The 17,940-nt window shown below is 42.4% G+C and overlaps 1 protein-coding gene across 1 annotated transcript in view; it reads right to left on the bottom strand.

Moving 5' to 3' along the window:
• Nucleotides 1-17,940, bottom strand: part of macf1a (microtubule actin crosslinking factor 1a) — a 283,339-nt gene that overhangs the window by 70,834 nt on the left and 194,565 nt on the right. Inside the window, 22 exon segments of the mRNA XM_034201651.1 lie at nucleotides 1,507-1,713; nucleotides 2,190-2,378; nucleotides 2,493-3,091; nucleotides 3,801-4,077; nucleotides 4,155-4,382; nucleotides 4,920-5,119; nucleotides 6,246-6,375; nucleotides 6,884-7,122; nucleotides 7,950-8,012; nucleotides 8,599-8,710; nucleotides 8,870-9,026; nucleotides 10,757-10,923; nucleotides 11,028-11,345; nucleotides 12,236-12,435; nucleotides 12,871-12,994; nucleotides 13,541-13,714; nucleotides 13,819-14,010; nucleotides 14,950-15,117; nucleotides 15,272-15,445; nucleotides 15,525-15,695; nucleotides 16,543-16,776; nucleotides 16,883-17,032. Of these exon segments, the coding sequence (XP_034057542.1) occupies nucleotides 1,507-1,713; nucleotides 2,190-2,378; nucleotides 2,493-3,091; nucleotides 3,801-4,077; nucleotides 4,155-4,382; nucleotides 4,920-5,119; nucleotides 6,246-6,375; nucleotides 6,884-7,122; nucleotides 7,950-8,012; nucleotides 8,599-8,710; nucleotides 8,870-9,026; nucleotides 10,757-10,923; nucleotides 11,028-11,345; nucleotides 12,236-12,435; nucleotides 12,871-12,994; nucleotides 13,541-13,714; nucleotides 13,819-14,010; nucleotides 14,950-15,117; nucleotides 15,272-15,445; nucleotides 15,525-15,695; nucleotides 16,543-16,776; nucleotides 16,883-17,032 (4,473 nt within the window).

The following is a 17,940-nucleotide window of genomic DNA, read 5'->3' as shown; positions in this document are numbered from 1 at the left end:
GGCGGTGGCGGGGTAAATATTTGTTGTTATTGTTGAATAAAAGCACAGAACAAGGCTTTAAAAAAAGCTACCAAATCTGTTGTCATTCGTTTATTTCAGGGCATTTTCTTGGAGTGCAATCGCAAATGATCACAAAAGTTCAGTGGACGATGAGTGCAAACGCGCTACAACAGCACAACACATTTGCATTAGGAGTAACGCGCTTCACTGCGTTGGTAAGTGTTTTCTAAATGCTGCGCATGTGTTGTCAAGTTGGTGAAGATGTTTCTTCATTTTCACGTGTTTTTGTATTTGCATTGTTTTTTAAACTGTAGCGCATTTCTGCTACTTGAAATGTTTAGGGCTGTTTAGGCTCGTTTGCAGCATACAAAGTCACAACTAAGCAAACCTTAAATGAACTCTAAATAGAGGACGGTGATGTGATCCCCTAATAAAAGCCAGGAGTGTGTGGTTATATTTTACTAGGTACTAGCACAATAAAGTGTGACCAATCCAGAAATGATGTAACATAGCAGCATGTCAAAATAGATGCTGATACAAGGAGACAGTAGCAGCATTATCTGAGTCATCTTTTCTCTCAATAACAATGACATCAGATCAATAATATAAAAAGAGAAGTAGGACATCTGAATAACAGAGGACGGCTGCTGTGGTGTTATAAACAGCAAAGGCTCCTGTGATAGCTCTCCCCTTACATGGAAGCTGGAATGCATCAAATAAGTAATAAGCAATAGCGTGCGTGCTGCATTCTCCAGCCTCCTGTTTACATTTCACCCACAGTGACCATATACAGTATGACTACTGTGGGTCAAACTATTCTGACAGCTCTGGTTGTTTGCTCTCTCTCAGCGCACTGACACTGAGCAAAAACACACATACATCGACACACACGCTGTGACCCTCGCTGTACACAGTTATCCTCTTTTTCACTTATAACGGCTTTATGTGGAAAACGTTACATCAATTCATTACTTTTAGGATTCCACAGCTCTTACTGTATGTTCTGCTGTTTTTCCACAGCTACCTGCAGACTCAGCATTGTTTTAATATATGGCTCAAGAATATTTTGGACATACACCAGCTTTTTGTTGGCAATCCAAGGAGGAGAGAGAAGATGAGTAAAGTGTAAAGAGCAGACGGTATGCTACAAAAACACAACTCCCCCTGAATCTCATCAGTGCCCTGTATCAGAGATGGTACTGTGTATCCATCAATGTGTCATCTATTTATTTAGTCTTAGTTATGTGTCAAATGTTTTTATACTCACATTAAGCAACCTGATCAAGGTTTAGTTGACAGCACTGCGTATTGATATAATGAGCGTTAGTGTTCAGAAGCTGGTGTTGTCATATCATTGTTCTGTCTTAGTCATAGCTTTCATTAAGAGAGGAATGTTGAGGCCTGTTTGATGTCCTTCTGTGCAATTATCATTATCCAAACCTGGAGCATTTACAACAAAGAAAAGCAATAATATTTCCAGTGTTCTTCTCTTTCCCTGCTCCTCACCTTGTCAGTGACGTCTTCATACTCCTTCTCCGTGCCCCTGGCCTGCTCCTGGAGCCTCTTGGCGCCATCGGTGCTGCCCCCCGGTGTCTGCGGGGCGTCCTGCACCAGACCCTGGGCCAGGTCCCTGAGGTACACCACCTGAGGCTTCAGGGAGCGGAGACCCTCCTGCTGACTCCTCAGACGCTCCAGGCTCTTAGCACTGCACGCCTGGGGGGGAGGGGAGGAGACACAAAGCGCCAAAGCTGTTATTTATGTCTTCATAAAAACCATAGTAGTCATATTCTATTTGGCACTTTTGTATAATACATATTTATATTGAGAGGAGTGCACAATCACCGCTACCCTCAATATGTAAACATCACATACAACAATAATTTTTTTTATAATAATAACAAATTAATGCTATATTTTCAAAATAAGTAAATACAGGTCGAAAAAAATCAACTTAAATAGATAATACATATTTATTAAAAAAACATATTTGAAATTAAGTAAATATTGTATTCTTATATGTATATGAAGTTTAGGGTAACCAGTCATCAAAAGCCATATCATGTTGTCTGTCCCATAGATGGGGTTATGAGGGGTCTTTAACTCAGTTAAGTGTTTACCCTTTGGTATAGAGTGAAAGAGACTTTTTAAAGAGCAATAAAAGCAACATGAAGACAGTAGTTCTTTTCTACCTGTGGACCCAGAGCCTCCTGGACTTCAATTTGGTGCTTGGCGGCCTCCAGCCTCCTCTCCGCTGCCTGCCTGCCCTCCTCAAACTCCTTCAGACGTCCAGCCAGCTCCTCTAGCTGGGAGGAGCGCTGATGGAGCCTCTCCCCCAGTCCGTCCACCCTGCGGTTCAGCTGGGCCTTCTCATCTCGTACCTGCAGAACACGAGTTCATCAGTTTAGCTGTGACTTTTAAAGACCACAAATAAAAACAAGCTAACATACACCTAAATTCCTCAAGCTTAATAATACCAACGTAGAAGTACGTACCTCTTCGTCCCCGATGCAGCATTGCTCCAGCAGCTGATCTGCTGCTGTGTTGAAGGCCTCGAGGAGGGGTTGTCTTCTTTCGATGTCCAGCGATAGACCTCGGCCCTTCTGCAGGGCTTTATCCAGCGCCGCAGGGTCCAGTGATGGCTGGATCTCAGCATCTTTCCCCTCACACTCCGCTAACCACGGTACCAGCTCGGCCTTGTGCTGCTGGTAGGTTTCTGCTTTGCTGAGTGTGGCTTTCAGTCTGCTCTCTCCATCCGCGATCTTCTGGTTCATCCCATCCCAGTCCTGTTTCAAGGAGGCCAGGCGAGACTGCAGGGCAGAGCGCTCCTCTCCGCCCACGGGGAGAGAGGCGAGCAGCGACGCTCCCTCGGCCTGCAGCAGCTCGTAGGAGCCTCTCTGACTGGCGACCCCCCGCTGGAGGTCGTCAGTCTGAGCCAGCAGGGAGCGGATAGCCTGCGGCTGACAGGGCAGGGAGTCTGGGGAAGACGCTCTGGGATCCGACTGCTTGTCGAGCCACGAGCGCAGCTCCTCAAACATCTGCTGGAACTGCTGCGTGGACGACAGAGCGGCCTGGAGCTGAGACAGCCCGTCAGCTAGAGGGAAGAAAAACACAGGGATATACAAACATAAACACTGAGAAGCTCTTTCAAACTAAAAGAAAGAGTTTTGCTGTATTTATTTTGGTGGATTTGTCAGTTTCATTGAAATCAAAACACTATTCCTATTGCAGCCGAAGAGGGATTACGTTTGGAAGAGAATATGGTTTGACCACATCAACTTGTCATCATCAAAGTAGATCATTATCTCTGTAGAGAAAATTACTACAGTATCTGCATATAAGTCAAGCATAAACATACCAGAACACTTTGCAGTCTTTAATTTTGAGAAAAGTACGTACTTAGTACATGAATTAAAGGAGAACTATAACTAAAGCTGATCATCATGTCCAAAATTCTATAACAAATAAATGATTTGGGTCTGTAATGACTGTTGACAGATTATCTGGCGGATAAAGGCAAATGTAATTTCAAGTATCATAAGACTTATATACTGATTTAGGTTGGATTTTGTTGTTTTTAGTCGTCACTAATGTGTGATTCATGTTTACAAAATACAGTAGGACAATTTCATATTTATCATGACCATCTATAAGGAAATAGGAGGGGAGGGGAAAGATGCTTAAACTAATCTCTCTATTTTTGTGACGAAAAACAAATACAGATTTTTTTTTTTTTTTTAAAAGGGACCATTGTGTCATTAAACTCACTAAAAGCACATATCAACCACATGAAGTCCACTAACCTGCGCGCTCCTCTAAACTCCTGAGTGGGGCGCTGACGCTCTGCAGGCGTTTGCTCAGCTCCTCCTTCAGGTACGGCTCGGCCACGATGCTGCTCAGCTCGCTGCAGAGCCTCTCCGCCTCGCCCAGCTCGCAGCGCCGCCTCTCCAGCTCAGAGCGGATCTCACCTGTCTCCTGCAGGCGGAGTTTTAGCGCCTCGGGCTGAGCGCTCAGCGAGGCCTGACCATCCAACCTCTCCCCCAGAGCAGAAACACTGGAGGAGAGCTCTCTGAGCAGGGCCTGGGCGGGGGAGGAGGGGGGTTAGGAAATAATGACAGTATAACATGAATCCATACTGTCAAGTCAATCTGACTTACCTGGTACTGTTCGCTGGTTCCTTGCGCCTGGTCGATGTGGTTTGACCTCTGGGTCAGTCGGTTGGTAAGCTCCTCCCACTGCTGGGAGATGGAGCCCAGCTCAGACCGCACCTCCGCCAGGTCCTTGGGGTCCTGAGCAGAGTCCCCAGTCTGGGAAAGGATTCCCTCCGCAGACTGGGTCAGCTGCTCAAACTGCGGCCGCCTCGTGTCAAACTCACGCAGCATGAACTGGAAGATAAACGAGGAGATATTCAAATATTCATTTGAATGAAATAAATATTTTAATCAAAAAGTACGTTTTTTGTTTGATAAATAAAAAATTGCATTTAGAAAAGCAGGGTTTTATCATTATTGTTTTTAATTTTAAGAAATTATTAAAATTAGGAATTGTATAAATCGAATACATTTTTTATATAAATGTAACAACTTTTGTTATACACTGCTAACTAAATATTAACAGATAACTTTGTGGTTTGTAATTTAATGTACACATATGTCGTGAAAAAAATGTATCAAATATTTTCATACTATCAGCCTGAGTTCATGATTTAAGTGCATTTGAATGTAAGAGTATGAAGGAGTATATGTTGTATTAACAGCCAATTAAATTACTAATACACATTAGCTTTTGTCATTATTCCGATTTTTTTCTTGATGTATTTCTCCTTATGCTGGATTTTGTGTATGGATTACCACATTGTGTGTGTGTACGTACATATGAATGTTTTGTATCACTTGGTGTTATCCCTGTCTTCCATCACTAACCTGTGCTTGCTGCTTCTGTGTGTTCAGCATGTTGGGGTCGATGCTCAGGGGCCCCAGCACGCTCATCATCAGCTCCTTCTCCCTCAGCCAGGGGCCCAGCTGACTGGCCGCTGAGGCGAAGCTGCCCAGCCTATCAGCACACGTCTCCAGCTCCGTCTGTCTCTGCGCTGCCGTCTGATTGGCCGTCTGCCAGCGCGAGTCTGGGAGAGTAGTCAATTGAGAGTGGGTTATGAAAAACGTTGCTGCACGTGTTTGTAATTTTTGGGGGTTATGAAAAATCAAGGGTAATATGAAATAATATCAATAATAGAGATGAAATCCAAGGTGAATCAATGTGTAGAAGAAAACTATTTCACGATTTCACCCTTTGTCCCTCCTCCTAATTATTCTCTCCTTCTCCCACTATGACTCATTTTCTGGGCATCCATCAGTGTGTGTGTGTATTCAGTCCAAATGGCTTTGAAAAGGCATTATCGAATCTGACATATAAAAGGCCCCCTTCTTGGATTTCACCTTAAATATTTCTGTCTTGGTTACATCATAGGAGGCTGGTAAAAATATCAGATATGGAAGACAAAAAGTATCTTTGAAAAGAACACTTCCCACTCTGTCCCTGGATTATATCGATTCCTCGCCATCTCTTGAAAAAGTATTTCAAATTCAGAGGCTCCATACCACCTTCTTTTTAACGGTTTTCAAAACACACCACAGTAAGAATACCTAATCTTGTTTTCATCTTTTCTCAGTTTTTAAACACATTTGTTTCCAGTGTTTTTTTACATGGTAGTTTATTTCATTGGCAGTGCAGTCATCCGTTGTTGGAAGGCTGCAGCCATTCCTGCGTGATGGCTTTCTTGCTAGGAGCCAAAATTATTTGAAAGAGATATTCATCTTCTGCCAATATACCCTGGATTTTGCCCAACAAAAAAACAATCAACCTTTATTTCAAATATTTTCATGCCCAGGTATAACCTAACAAAAGAACAATCAACCTTTATTTCAAATATTTTCATTACAAACTATTGCCAATAAGAACATTTATTACAGGCAAGACAGACATAACGTAACATAAGCTCACCGACTGTTTTCACTGATCATATTTCTCTAAATGGATGATTATTTAAATCCCTCAGGCCTTGTCCCTTCTCTGTATCTGGGTTTTTCTTCATAATGGCTACACAGGGTCTTTGACTTGTACTGCAAAGTATTCCTCAAAGCTGTCCCCCCCATCATTTGACTTCAGTTTCTGCCTCCAGTTTCTGTAAAGTACATCCCATCATCTTGTCAAACGCCCTCATGTATTTTTATGTCATCTTTAGCACACACCTATCTCCTGCAGCTGCTGCCTCCAGGTGTCGGCCTCAGGAGAATCTGGATTGTCAGCGATCAGTTTGCTCAGAGAGCTCTTCAGCTCCTCCACCTTCCCAGAGTGCTCTGCCAGCTCTGAGAGCAGAGCCTGGAGGACGGGAAGAAGACCAGCAGTTAAATACTGCATCTATTTCATATGACTTCATAACTTAGATGAGGCAAAGAGAGTCCTGATGTATGAGTTTAGCAGGAAAGACAATGTAATGTGTCCATGTCACTCTCCTGCAGATTTCATAAATGAAAATGGATTAAAAAAGCTACATTTTAAAATAATTTATTCGGTTAAAAATAATTTCAATGTTTAAAGACGACTTTAAACAACGGGGTAAAGATTGTAATATATCTTATTATGTTTTATTTATTTAGTTTTGAAAACCTAAAAAATGTAATTAAAAAATAAAGACAGTTGCTCTAATTAATAACATTAATATATTATAATATTGCAATCGTATATAATTGAATGATATACAATGAGTCCAAAACTGCTGAAGGACTAAAAAAAGAACGAACAAAAATACTCTTAAGAGTATATACCGTGATCTTAGTGCATGATTTTCATTGTTAGAGAAAAGCCCAATAGAGGGATCCGGTCCTACCTTGTTCTCCTGGGCCTGGGCGCGGACCACCTCCGGTTTGGAGGGAGAGGCGGTCTGTCCCTGTCTCAGGCTGCTCTCCCTGTCTGTCAGCCAGCTCTTCAGCTCCTCAGCGCCCTGCCTGGCCTTCTGCCTCAGCTCCAGAGACACCTCCTGTCTGCCCAGACGCTCCTTCAGATCCCCCCCCAGCGCCTCATACTGACCGTTCACATCAGACACGGCTACCTGGAGCTCCGTCAGGTCTGAGGGCACAGTGAGGGAAAGGAGGACATGGATTAGCATATTGCTATTGAGATTAGCAGAAACAAACACAAATAGGTAGGTAATGTAAGAACAATAAAGTCAACACATATAGTAAGGTAGGGTAATAAGCATGGATGGATTGTGTGAGAATGGGCCCCTGGGCACAGAAATGCTAGAAGCCCCAAACCCAGTCTGCATGAACCAAGACCACCAAACACAAAGAGTCACAATTCGTGCCTTGTTTTAGTCGCTTAACATCTATGTTAGGTTTTTCTATGTGGTAGTTTTATGTATATTTGTAGTATTTTATTGCATCTCCTTGTGGTTATTGTTTGGAGTTGTTTGAGTTTTCCATCTCTTTGATTGTCTTGTGCAATTTTTCAAAGTTTTGCATCTATGTGTAGTCGTCTTGTGTATCTTTTTGTAGTTTTGAAACTTTGATGTTGTCTTAAATGTCTTTGTAATCATTATGTGTATGCATTTTGGGTGTCCTGTGTTGTTTTTTTAGCCATATTTTGAGTGTCAGGACCCCTGGGAGTGTGACCTGTAGGACAATCAGTGCTAATGCTAATAAGGTATACAGTTGAGCCTTCAGACAGCTAGTACATGTAAACAGGGCAATATTTATTTTGCATTGGACAAATGCCACTGACAGATATTTGCATGGACAGACAGCTGATGGAGACAGGACAGTTGAAACAGAAAACAGTCATCATTTAAGAGTCATCATATAAAGTGACCAGCAGGAGCCAAACTCAATGAAGCTTTTGTTGTACTCATTTTGAGGAGGAACTAAAAGAGAAAGAGAGCAAGAGGGAGATCTCACCTTTACAGGTGTGGATGCCATTGACACTGCTGGGCCCTGCTGAGCCATTGATGTGAGGAAGACCTGGGAGGGACACAGCGGACTGAGACAGTGCTCTACAACACTTGTACAAGGTCATACAGAAAACAGGACCAAAAGCGGTGGAAGCAGACGACAGAAGTGATGCAGTCATGCATGATACTAATACACTTCAATTACATCAAAATGTAATGAGTGTATCAAATGTGTGAAATCTGCTTTGTTATCCAACCAACAAAGTTATTTGGCTTTCTCAAAATGTCGCCTTTAACTTTTTAATTAATTACAGAACACTAAAACAATGCTTAAGATTGGTGGTTTTGTTGCATTTGTCTGCAAAAAAGAAATACATATTATGACCGATGAAACCATCACAGATGAGCTGTACCAAAACATTTGTTATTATAACAGAAGTAGTGATTCTAAATGCAAATTATAATATATTCTTCTTCCTGCTCCCTTGTGTTCATATTTTGTTTTTCAGTTCTGTTTTTCTCTCCGGTCAAATCATTTTATAAACCCCTTGGTGATTATTTTTCCTCCCACTTACATCATCTTGTAAAAAAGCCCTTATTATAAATAAGTAATTTAAACTGAGAGTTGAGGGTTTTATATGTTTGGCGTCTCTTACCAGTTTTGGTCTTAGGAGCGGTGATGTCGATGATGAGCGACTCCAGCTCAGAGCCCGTCTTGTTCAGATCCTGAACTCTTCCTCCCTGAGACTCCCAGTCATCCAGCAAGTCCTGGAGGCAAGATGTAATTTGCTGAGTCATTGTGGCTTAAGAACACATGATATAGTCGGGATTCAAACGGCATGTAGATGTTTGACTTTTTTTTAACCAGTGGAAGGCATGGCTTTTGAGTCATTTGTTATGAATGAATGATGAGACACACACACACACCTTGAGCTGCTGGACTCTCCTCTGCAGGCTCTCTGTGTTGAGGTTGGCCTCTTTGGCCGCCAGCTGGTCCTGCCCTGTCTGGAGCCACCTGAGGAGGGAGCCGGAGAGCCCGCGGAACTGCAGGAGCTGCTGCTCACAGGCCTGGAGGGCAGCAAACCTGTCGGAGGCAGACAGAGGAAGAGAGGAAATGTTATAGAAAAAGAAAGAAAGAGAAGGTAGGAGGCAGTGATAGAGAGGATGAGGAGGAGTTACATAAAGTGGGAATATAGATCAAATAAAATAATCCATCCTACACTTTAACGCAACGTAAACCTATGTCTGTTAAAGTGTTTTATTGTTACATTAGTGAATATACGTGTCATTTCAATGATACAATATCCTTAATGCAACAAACATTGTGGGGAAATTCCCATGGCACATCACTTAACTATTTCCTTCTAGGCACACATCCTTCCTACAGTTTTAACATAGTCAGATCCTGGTTAAGTTGCTTTTTGTGAGTTGATATGAGTGTAAACTGATTTTGTAAAATAGGCATATTATATGAAATTGTGTCTCTATATCTGCAAATATCTGATTGTCCAAATAATCAATAAAATAGAGCAGCATTTGGTGAAAAGCATTTCTGATACTCAAAATGAAAATAATACACGTTTATTTATTGCATGTATGTTTGTTCTTGGAGAGGAATCCATCTGTTGCTGAGGTTTCCCCCATTTTTCCCCCTTTTAAAATATTTTGTGTTTACTTTTCTCTTCTGAATCAAATTGTCTGAGGTCAGAAGGTTGTTTGACCTTCAGATTGTACAGCGCCTTGAAGCAAATTGGGCTAGAAAAATAATAAAACTGACAAAACTTGAAAGCTCACACTGGCCTTCCTTTTCTCAGCCTTGACCTCACTCTCTCAGCTTCTAGCTGTGGTTGCAAAGTTCTGGTGGCCCGTAGACAGAACAGACGTATCATTATCGTGCTGCTATTTTCTCCCCTCAGGATTCAGGGCTGGGGCTCATACGAGTAGGCCGTTTATGGGATGGACAATGAGCCGTGTCCACGCTGCTTATATTAGCTCCGGGGCTTCACACAGATACAGTAGAGACACGGACACGCTGCACTGTAAGCAACTGCAGTGCAGCAAGTTAAGAGTTTACAAGCTACATGTTATAAATGATAGATAAATGGTCACATTCCTCATCTCTTGGTATCTGTTCAGGATATATTTAAATATGTCCATTAATAGCTAATAATAGTTATATAATGAAATGCACCAGACTGATGGTATTTATAATTTCCCAGCCCCCCTCCTGACAGGCTTCAAGTGGCTGAATCCACGTCACACAGGGTAGGCATAGCAACTGGTTCACTGTGAAGGCTACAGAATTAGAAAACAAATGGTGTAAATGCCAGCGGCGTGGTCTGTTCTCAGAGACACTCACAGGTATTTTTCACAAGTGTCCTATCAAATCAAATCTTAAAGATTCGCTTCATCTGTCGCTTCAAGTTATTTTTGGTTGTAAGTCAAACTGGAGCTGAAGCTGGTCATATTTTAACATCAAAAACTTCATAGCTGAATGATTTTGTGTTTGCTGCCCCCTTGTGTCATCTATGGCACAGTGCAGAAACCATAAGAAGGGTTGCTTCTTATAAATATTCCTTCAAATCACTCCCATTTGTATGTACAACATTCATAGTTATAATTATTTCCTACTGACAACACAACGTTAAGATCACATATTAATAATATTGATTTTAATGTAGGATTTTCTATAGAAAATGGCAACAAAAAGGACCAAACCTTCCTCTGCAAGGTGAGGAAAATGTAATACTTCACATGTATGGCTGAATGATTTAAAAAAGGTGGTTCTTACGTGTTATCTTGTAAAAATGTTACCTTTGGTTGACATTGGCTTCTAGTTGGGTGAACTCATCTGACACTCCTTTGACATTATCCAATAAGCTTTGTGTGTTATTGAAAGCTTTTGATTGGCTGAGATCGGTGCCCAGGTTGCAGAAGGATTTCAGCTGACCGGCTTCCTGCTCCAGCTCAGACTTGACCTCCTGAGAAAAGACGGACAGCGTTGAATGCACCAGCAGTAGAACTTAACCACTTATCTCTCAGAGGCTCTTAGGTGTCAGACAGTTGAAGTGATATAACTGCTGACCTCGATGGTCTGCCTGTAGTCGTCCACGCTGCGCTCAGGCTGCCCCCCCGGGCTCAGGGCCTTCAGTCGGTTCTGGGTGAAGACCTGGAGGTCGGCCCCCAGCCGCTCGTAGCTCTCCAGGCGGGGCAGCAGCCCTTTGAGCTGGGCCTCGCTCTCCGCCTGGCTGCCCTGCGCTGCGGCGTAGCGCTGAGTCAGCTGGTCTAAAGAGCCCTGCAGGCCCGAGGCCGTGGAGGCGTCCGAGCTCTGCAGGAGTTTGGAGATGGAGTCTCGCATTGCTTCCACGCTGCCCTGCCGGGACAGCAGCTCCTGGCGAAGTTTCTGGGTAAAGACGAGGAACAAATTCTATTTAGAATGCAATTTTCGCGTTTTAGAACAACAATTAACAATAGATCAAAAGCATTCAACAGATTACAGCCATTCAGTTGAGAACTGTTTTGATTTTCTGTAGATGATTAACAGATTATCCATATAGTATTTGAAACCTTAGGGAATACTTTAGTTGAGCTGTACTCACTCAACCTGTGGTTAAACACAAGCAATGATCTCATGTGCCGTTTCTTAAGTCAAAGTCAACTTTATTGTCAATCTTTCAGTTTGTGTGTACAGACAGAGAGATCGAAATACTGTTTCCCACAATCCAGAATACAAAAATATGTATAAAATATGTACATCCTATATATACACAATCAACAGACACATTTATACATATGCACATATTAAGACATAAATAAAAGCACAAGACATAAATAAAAGCGTTTTACTATTAATACTAACATAGTTACAGTTCGACATAGTCACTGTGTTACTATGGTAACGTACAGTGTTGAGAGCGACATTTTACCAAAGTTCTTGACTATATTTTTAGCTGTGTAAATAAAAGATAAACTCCTCGTATGATTATTTCATATATGTTTTAATATAAATAAATATACATTAGCTTTCAATGATAATGATAAGGCAAAAAGGATCAACCCCTCAAACATCGTGAATCTTATTTCAATTGCATTATCCGTTAATATAATCAATAATAAAATGTTTATTTTAGTATGTATTGGATAATGACAAAGAATCTTTTAAACATCCACAGACAAAGTTGAATTGATTCATCTCATCCAAAAATGTGTTAAAATGCTGAAAATCCTATAGAACTTAGTAGCAGGTGGTCTAGCCAAAAAAAGTGTTCCCGATGACTTGAGGGAAACTCGTACCTGGTTCTGGGTCAGGGCGTCCTGCAGGGCCTGAGCGGTGGGCTCCACAGGGCCCGGGATCAGAGGCAGTTTGTCCAGCCAGCCCAGCAGAGCCGTCAGACCCTCCTGCACGCTGACCGACTGCGCCACCGCCGTCTGTAGCTGCTCCGCCCGCTCCGACACAGAGGCAGAGAGCGAGCCAAACCTCTTCTCCAGGCCGTCTGGAGAGAAGGAGCGGCGAACATTAAACATGACCTTTCTCAACTATGTCATGGAAATTTGGGCATTAATTAACGTTTTAAGTGTTTATCCCAAATCGTATACTGAAATAATGTTATGTTGGAGAAAACAAAGTCTGGTGATTAGAATGAAATGTATTTTCTCTGCTGAGTATGTTATCTTCAATTGTATTGTTATGAAGGTCTAGATGATGTTTCATGACCTGTGTTTTTCTGTGATGTAACCCTACAAGAGGCTCTGTCTGTGTCTCATTACTTACATGAATAAAAAGATGAACATAAAAAGATTGAATATTGTGTTTCGGTGCATTGGTTGTCATCATTTCTCCAGAACCAAAGCTGATTCTAAGTTGTGACTTGGTTCAATAATGGCATTTTTACATGAATGTATTAACACAGGGTAACTGAGTTTCTCACCTGCAGCACAGAGGATGTCCACAGCCTTCAGTGATGGAGACTCTTCAGTGCTGACCAGGTCTCTCCCGGCTCTCTTCACCTTCTCCAGCTGCACTGAGTGCTCAGCCAGCTCGTCCTGCAGCAGCTGAGGACAGAGAGCACACACTTGTTACTTTCATTAGTATTGGGGTTTCAGCTCTGGATGAAACTAGTTCCAAAAACAGAGTCTTTGGGCCCTTTTTATAAATATCTTGATACAACTTGACTGTTCATTTTTTACATTTTTTTCAGTTTTGTTATATCAGGGCTATTATCTCTGTTGGGTTGTATTTGACAATCACATATGAATGATATGTATAATTATCAAATGTGTAAGGTCTGTTGGATCATTGAAAGTGGTTCATATGAACTGCTTACTAGTAAGTCAGGTTTTGGGCAGCGTGTTCTATGGGGTTTATTGGTTGGACATTGTTTTATTTTTTTAAATAAAAAATACAAACAAAAAGAAAAGAGTCCACACATAATTTCCATTTTACAATTTTAACCAAGACATTGACTTAACTCAACGTGATGTAGCGCCTAAAACAGATGACTCATTCATATTTTTCCGTAGTGTAAGTGCTCTTTTTCTGCACGTCTTTGTTCTCGCTTTGTGACTTGTTTATGTGAAAGTTTATAATCTGTGCTTCACCTGCACTTGTCGTAGTGTGTCCTGCAAGTTCTTGGGGTCGGTGTCTCCGCTGGGCTTGGCTATGCTTTGGTGCTGTTCCTGAGTGCTGAGCCACGAGTGGAGGGACACCACCTCATCCTGGTACTGCTGGTACCTCTCCAGCAGGCCGGACAAACGGCCGCCCAACTCTGTTGACTGAACACACCAAAAAACGTTTCAAAGTGTGTTCAAAGTCAAGAGAAAGCTGTGAGAAAGTCCTTATTTGAGCACCATTCATAAAAACTGCTAGCCTCCCTCACCTTTGTGTGCAGGCTGGTGTATCTGTGGTTAGCGTCCTGCAGCTTGTCAGTCACCAGCTGCTTGGTGCTGTCCAGAGCGGGGTCTGAACCCCCGACCTGCTCCAGAGCTCCTTGAACGGAGTCCAGAACCTTCTGACCCGAGATGGAGACGAAGCGCAGGTCCGCCTTGTGGCAGATTACATCCTCAGCAAGCTGGAAATACAGACACAGGTCAGATGGGGAAATGTGCAGGAGATCAATCAGGATAATGACATATTCATTAAAAAAAAAAAATGGAAATGGAGAGCATAGTCATGACCAGCAGGTTGGTAGATCAGATGTTCTGGGAAAGGATAGAAGCTGTTACAAATGTAATATCAAGGGACTTTTCAAAGGAAATGATCCAGAAGTGCTTTAGTGGAGTTTCTCAAATGAGAATGTGTGATAACTGTAAATCACGGCATGTCAGAGCGTATGGAAACTGAGCGTGGAAACTCACCCTTCCATGGATAATTAGAGGTAAAAAAAAGGGCAGTGTGTGTTTTCACTCAGCCGCACTCGGCTCACATGCAGAGAGACATTTCTCTGCACATTTAGTTCAAAGCACCTGAAACCAGGCGCAGCCAATATAACATTAAGCAGAGCCACAAAGTCTGGATTTTCAGAGTCTCAGCACAACATGCCCGACCAATAGGAGGGGGAGTAAGAGCAGCAGCAGTCTGAACCTGCAGGTAAGAGACATGCCAGTGTACAATACTATTATTAGGGCTGTATTTGTACTGCAACTGACAAGGCAATGCCAGATTGTGGCCGCCTTCTAATTTTTCCGCAACATTTTAAACCAAAACAATGTTAGTTCTTGATCGTCTCTTTTCTCAATCTCATAGCAAGGTTCACGCTATTTTAGCAGTGCTTTTCTTTCTTCGGGGGTAAAACAAGGGTTATGTTCAAGCCAGATAAACATTTGATTTATTTTAAAAGAAAACGGTGCATTTTGTCAGACATGGGTGAATAGCTCCCCCTTGTGGGGAATCTTCAGGATGTTAAACAACAACTATACACTCGCACAGTTCTCTGAAGAGCTGAAATATAAAGAAAGATGAACTTATACAATGCATGGTTTATATTCCATTATATTATTATTGCATGTACCTTCCTGTGCTCCTCCAGCCTGCCCTTCAGTCCTTGTGCATCAGTTTCTCCTTCCCCCAGGGATCGCAGCTCCTGCTCATTCTGTTCCAGCCAGGTACCCAGACCTCCGTGTTCTTGGAGGAACTTCGTCAGCTCGTCCTTCAGAGACTCAGACTTCCTCAGGCGGTCCTAGAATAAATAGTTACAGCATTAGCGGTCAGTTAACCATTAGCAAATATTAATACAATTTTAGCGATGGGCAAGGTGCGGTTGAAACAGGAAATCCAAGATCAGGGGGCATAAGTTCAGTCCTGAGGCATCGCTGTGACTTTATGTGGAGTACCTGGCAGCTCTGCAGCCTCTCCTGGTGCTGGGCCTGCAGCTGATCCAGGGCGGCCCGGAGACGCTGCTTCTCCTCAGGAGGGACGGTGGAGTCCGGCTGGTCCAGAAGGGAGCGGGTGGACTGAGTGATCTGGAGCAGCTGAGCCTGTTGAGCCTGCAGCTGCTGCAGCTCATTCTGAGGGGGAGGTCAAAGGTCATTAGATGGTAATATGCAAGTTGAATGTGCTAAACACATGAACAGTAGAGATTCTAACCTGCAGCATCTCTGTGTGTGACATCACAGCGCCCTCTGGCTGTGAGAATGATGTGTCAGGCATGTCTCCAGATCCCACTCCTCTCCCGCCTGGTTGGTTGAGAGAAGATAACTCCTTCAACAGAGAGTCTATCTGGCCCTGAGTCTCCTGGAGATCCTCCTCGGCCTTAGCCTGAGGGAGAGGAGAGGAAGAGAGGATGAGCATAAAATAAGTCAACAAAGTGCCTCATACAACAATACATTTGTTTTAATAATTGGGCCGCTGTATAGCTTGGTATAGCTGGCAACCCAAGTACTGGGTCTCGGTCCTCATTCAGGGGATCGCAGTTTGGGACTATTCAAAGATGTCATTCCCTCTGTCTACCCCCTTTCATCTCTGTCTCCTAAATCAAGGCACTGGTGGCCCGAAAACATATATTTAAAAAAAGAATAATACATACAAATACAAATAAATGCATTATTTGGGATTTGTTTTTAAATGAAAAACAGAATCTGTGCACACTCAAGAGGCTCTTTGTGCACATTTAGTGCTGATGTTTGTGCAATTGTTTTTACAGTTGTATAATAAAATATATAACTTACAATAATAGTTTTATCATGTATAATCTTTTTTTTTTCAAATATCCACGACTGACACTACTCAATATGTTCCTGCGTTCCTGAAGAAGCACCTCCACTTGAGCTGAACAATTAATCAGAGTTTAAATGAAATTACAATATTGACTAGTGCAATATCCAAATATTTTCATATTACTGAAATATTTGGTAAAGGCTAAATAAGTGTCGTCAACTATACTTTCTTTTGAAATTCTTGACTTAATTCTCTCAGTTTTTCCTGTGTGCACAAAACCATGCAGTCTCCCATTTCAATTATTGAGGAAACTAAATATTTTTTCTGTGGACCTTTCCCAAGAACAAATATGAGACCACATTTGTGTGAAGATATTGGTAAAGCGAGCCCAATATTAAAAATAGTTTGTACTATGTATATACTCATCTATAACCTCTCTTCTTCTTACCCTCTGTGTGTTCTGCTGCACCGTGGTGCTGATGGCTGTGTCCAGCTCTGACATTGACGTGTCTGCTGAATCTTTGAGGGTGCTGTACTGCTCCTTCAGTCTGGTTAGCGCCCCCTGGAGGTTCTTCCTTTCCTCTGGGCTCAGACTCTCTCCTCGGTCTGCCAGGAGCTCCTCCACAGAGTGGATAGCCTCGGCAACAGCCTCCCCTTTGGCCTGGAGGTCCTTCTGTGATTCCTGGAGAAATGTTGATTCAGTCAAAGAAGAAATTATGTTCACTGAGCGAAAAACAAAGGATGTAAGTGCCCTTTATATTTTAGATGTGACGACGAAGGTTTCTTACCTTTAGTTTTTTCTGCTTCTCTTTCAAGACGTTCACGTCACCTGACTCTGCTCCACCTTTCTGACCGACCAATAAGCTGGCAGCTCCGGCCAGCCACATGGTGAGGCCTTCTAGTTTCTGGGAGCATTCGGCCTTCTGCTGTTGAACCACCTGAGATGAAGAAATGAGGAAGAAAGGGGAAAAAAAGACCAAAGAAAGAAAATGTGAGAAAAACTGATAATGATATGATTCTAATATAGGCAATTAACCTGGATCATGTTTTGCATGTTTGATCCAACCACCAGTTTTTCACACTTGGCACATTTGACCCCTAAGTAACACAATTCTTGTGTTGAGCACACTTTGCCAAGCTCTGAGCAGTTTGTGTCCAGAGATCACACACACACACACACACACACACACACACACACACACACACACACACACACACACACACACACACACACACACACACACACACACACACACACACACACACACACACACACACACACACACACACACACACACACACACACACACACACACACACACACACACACACACACACACACACACACACACACACACACACATACACGTTGGTCAAGCAACAACAAACAATACAGAGAGAAGAGACAAATATTTGTTTATTGGCTGTTTTTCCTCTTCCTCCTCTGTACTCAATGGGGAGACAAGAGGAAAAACATTGAAGCGCTGTAGCCTGCGAGGCTTTTCTGCTTTAAAATCTCTAGCCGTTACCGCCGTGACACAAACGATTTCCTTCAGTGGCAATCTGGAACAGCAAGGCAAACAGGTTAATAAAACACACGTTATAGAGACATGCAGAGGAGCATAAAAAGCTTGTTAAGTAGGAGTGACGGTGGTGATACTGTTCATGTGAAGTGGCAAAGCTTTTGCAAACAGATCAGCAGTGGGTTGCTATAGAGATATGAATTGATGTGAGAAGGTTTAAGGTGATATTTAATGGTACTAAAGTTAAATTGTGACCAAGATTAGCTTGTTTACATCAGCCTTCTAACGTTTCTAGTCTTAAATTAGTTTAATTCCATAGAACG

This window comes from Gymnodraco acuticeps, unplaced genomic scaffold, assembly GCF_902827175.1.
Source record: "Gymnodraco acuticeps unplaced genomic scaffold, fGymAcu1.1, whole genome shotgun sequence".
In the NCBI taxonomy this organism is placed as follows: domain Eukaryota; kingdom Metazoa; phylum Chordata; class Actinopteri; order Perciformes; family Bathydraconidae; genus Gymnodraco; species Gymnodraco acuticeps.
The sequence above is the reverse complement of the archived record's forward strand: the minus strand, read 5'-3'. Positions and strand labels throughout refer to the sequence as shown.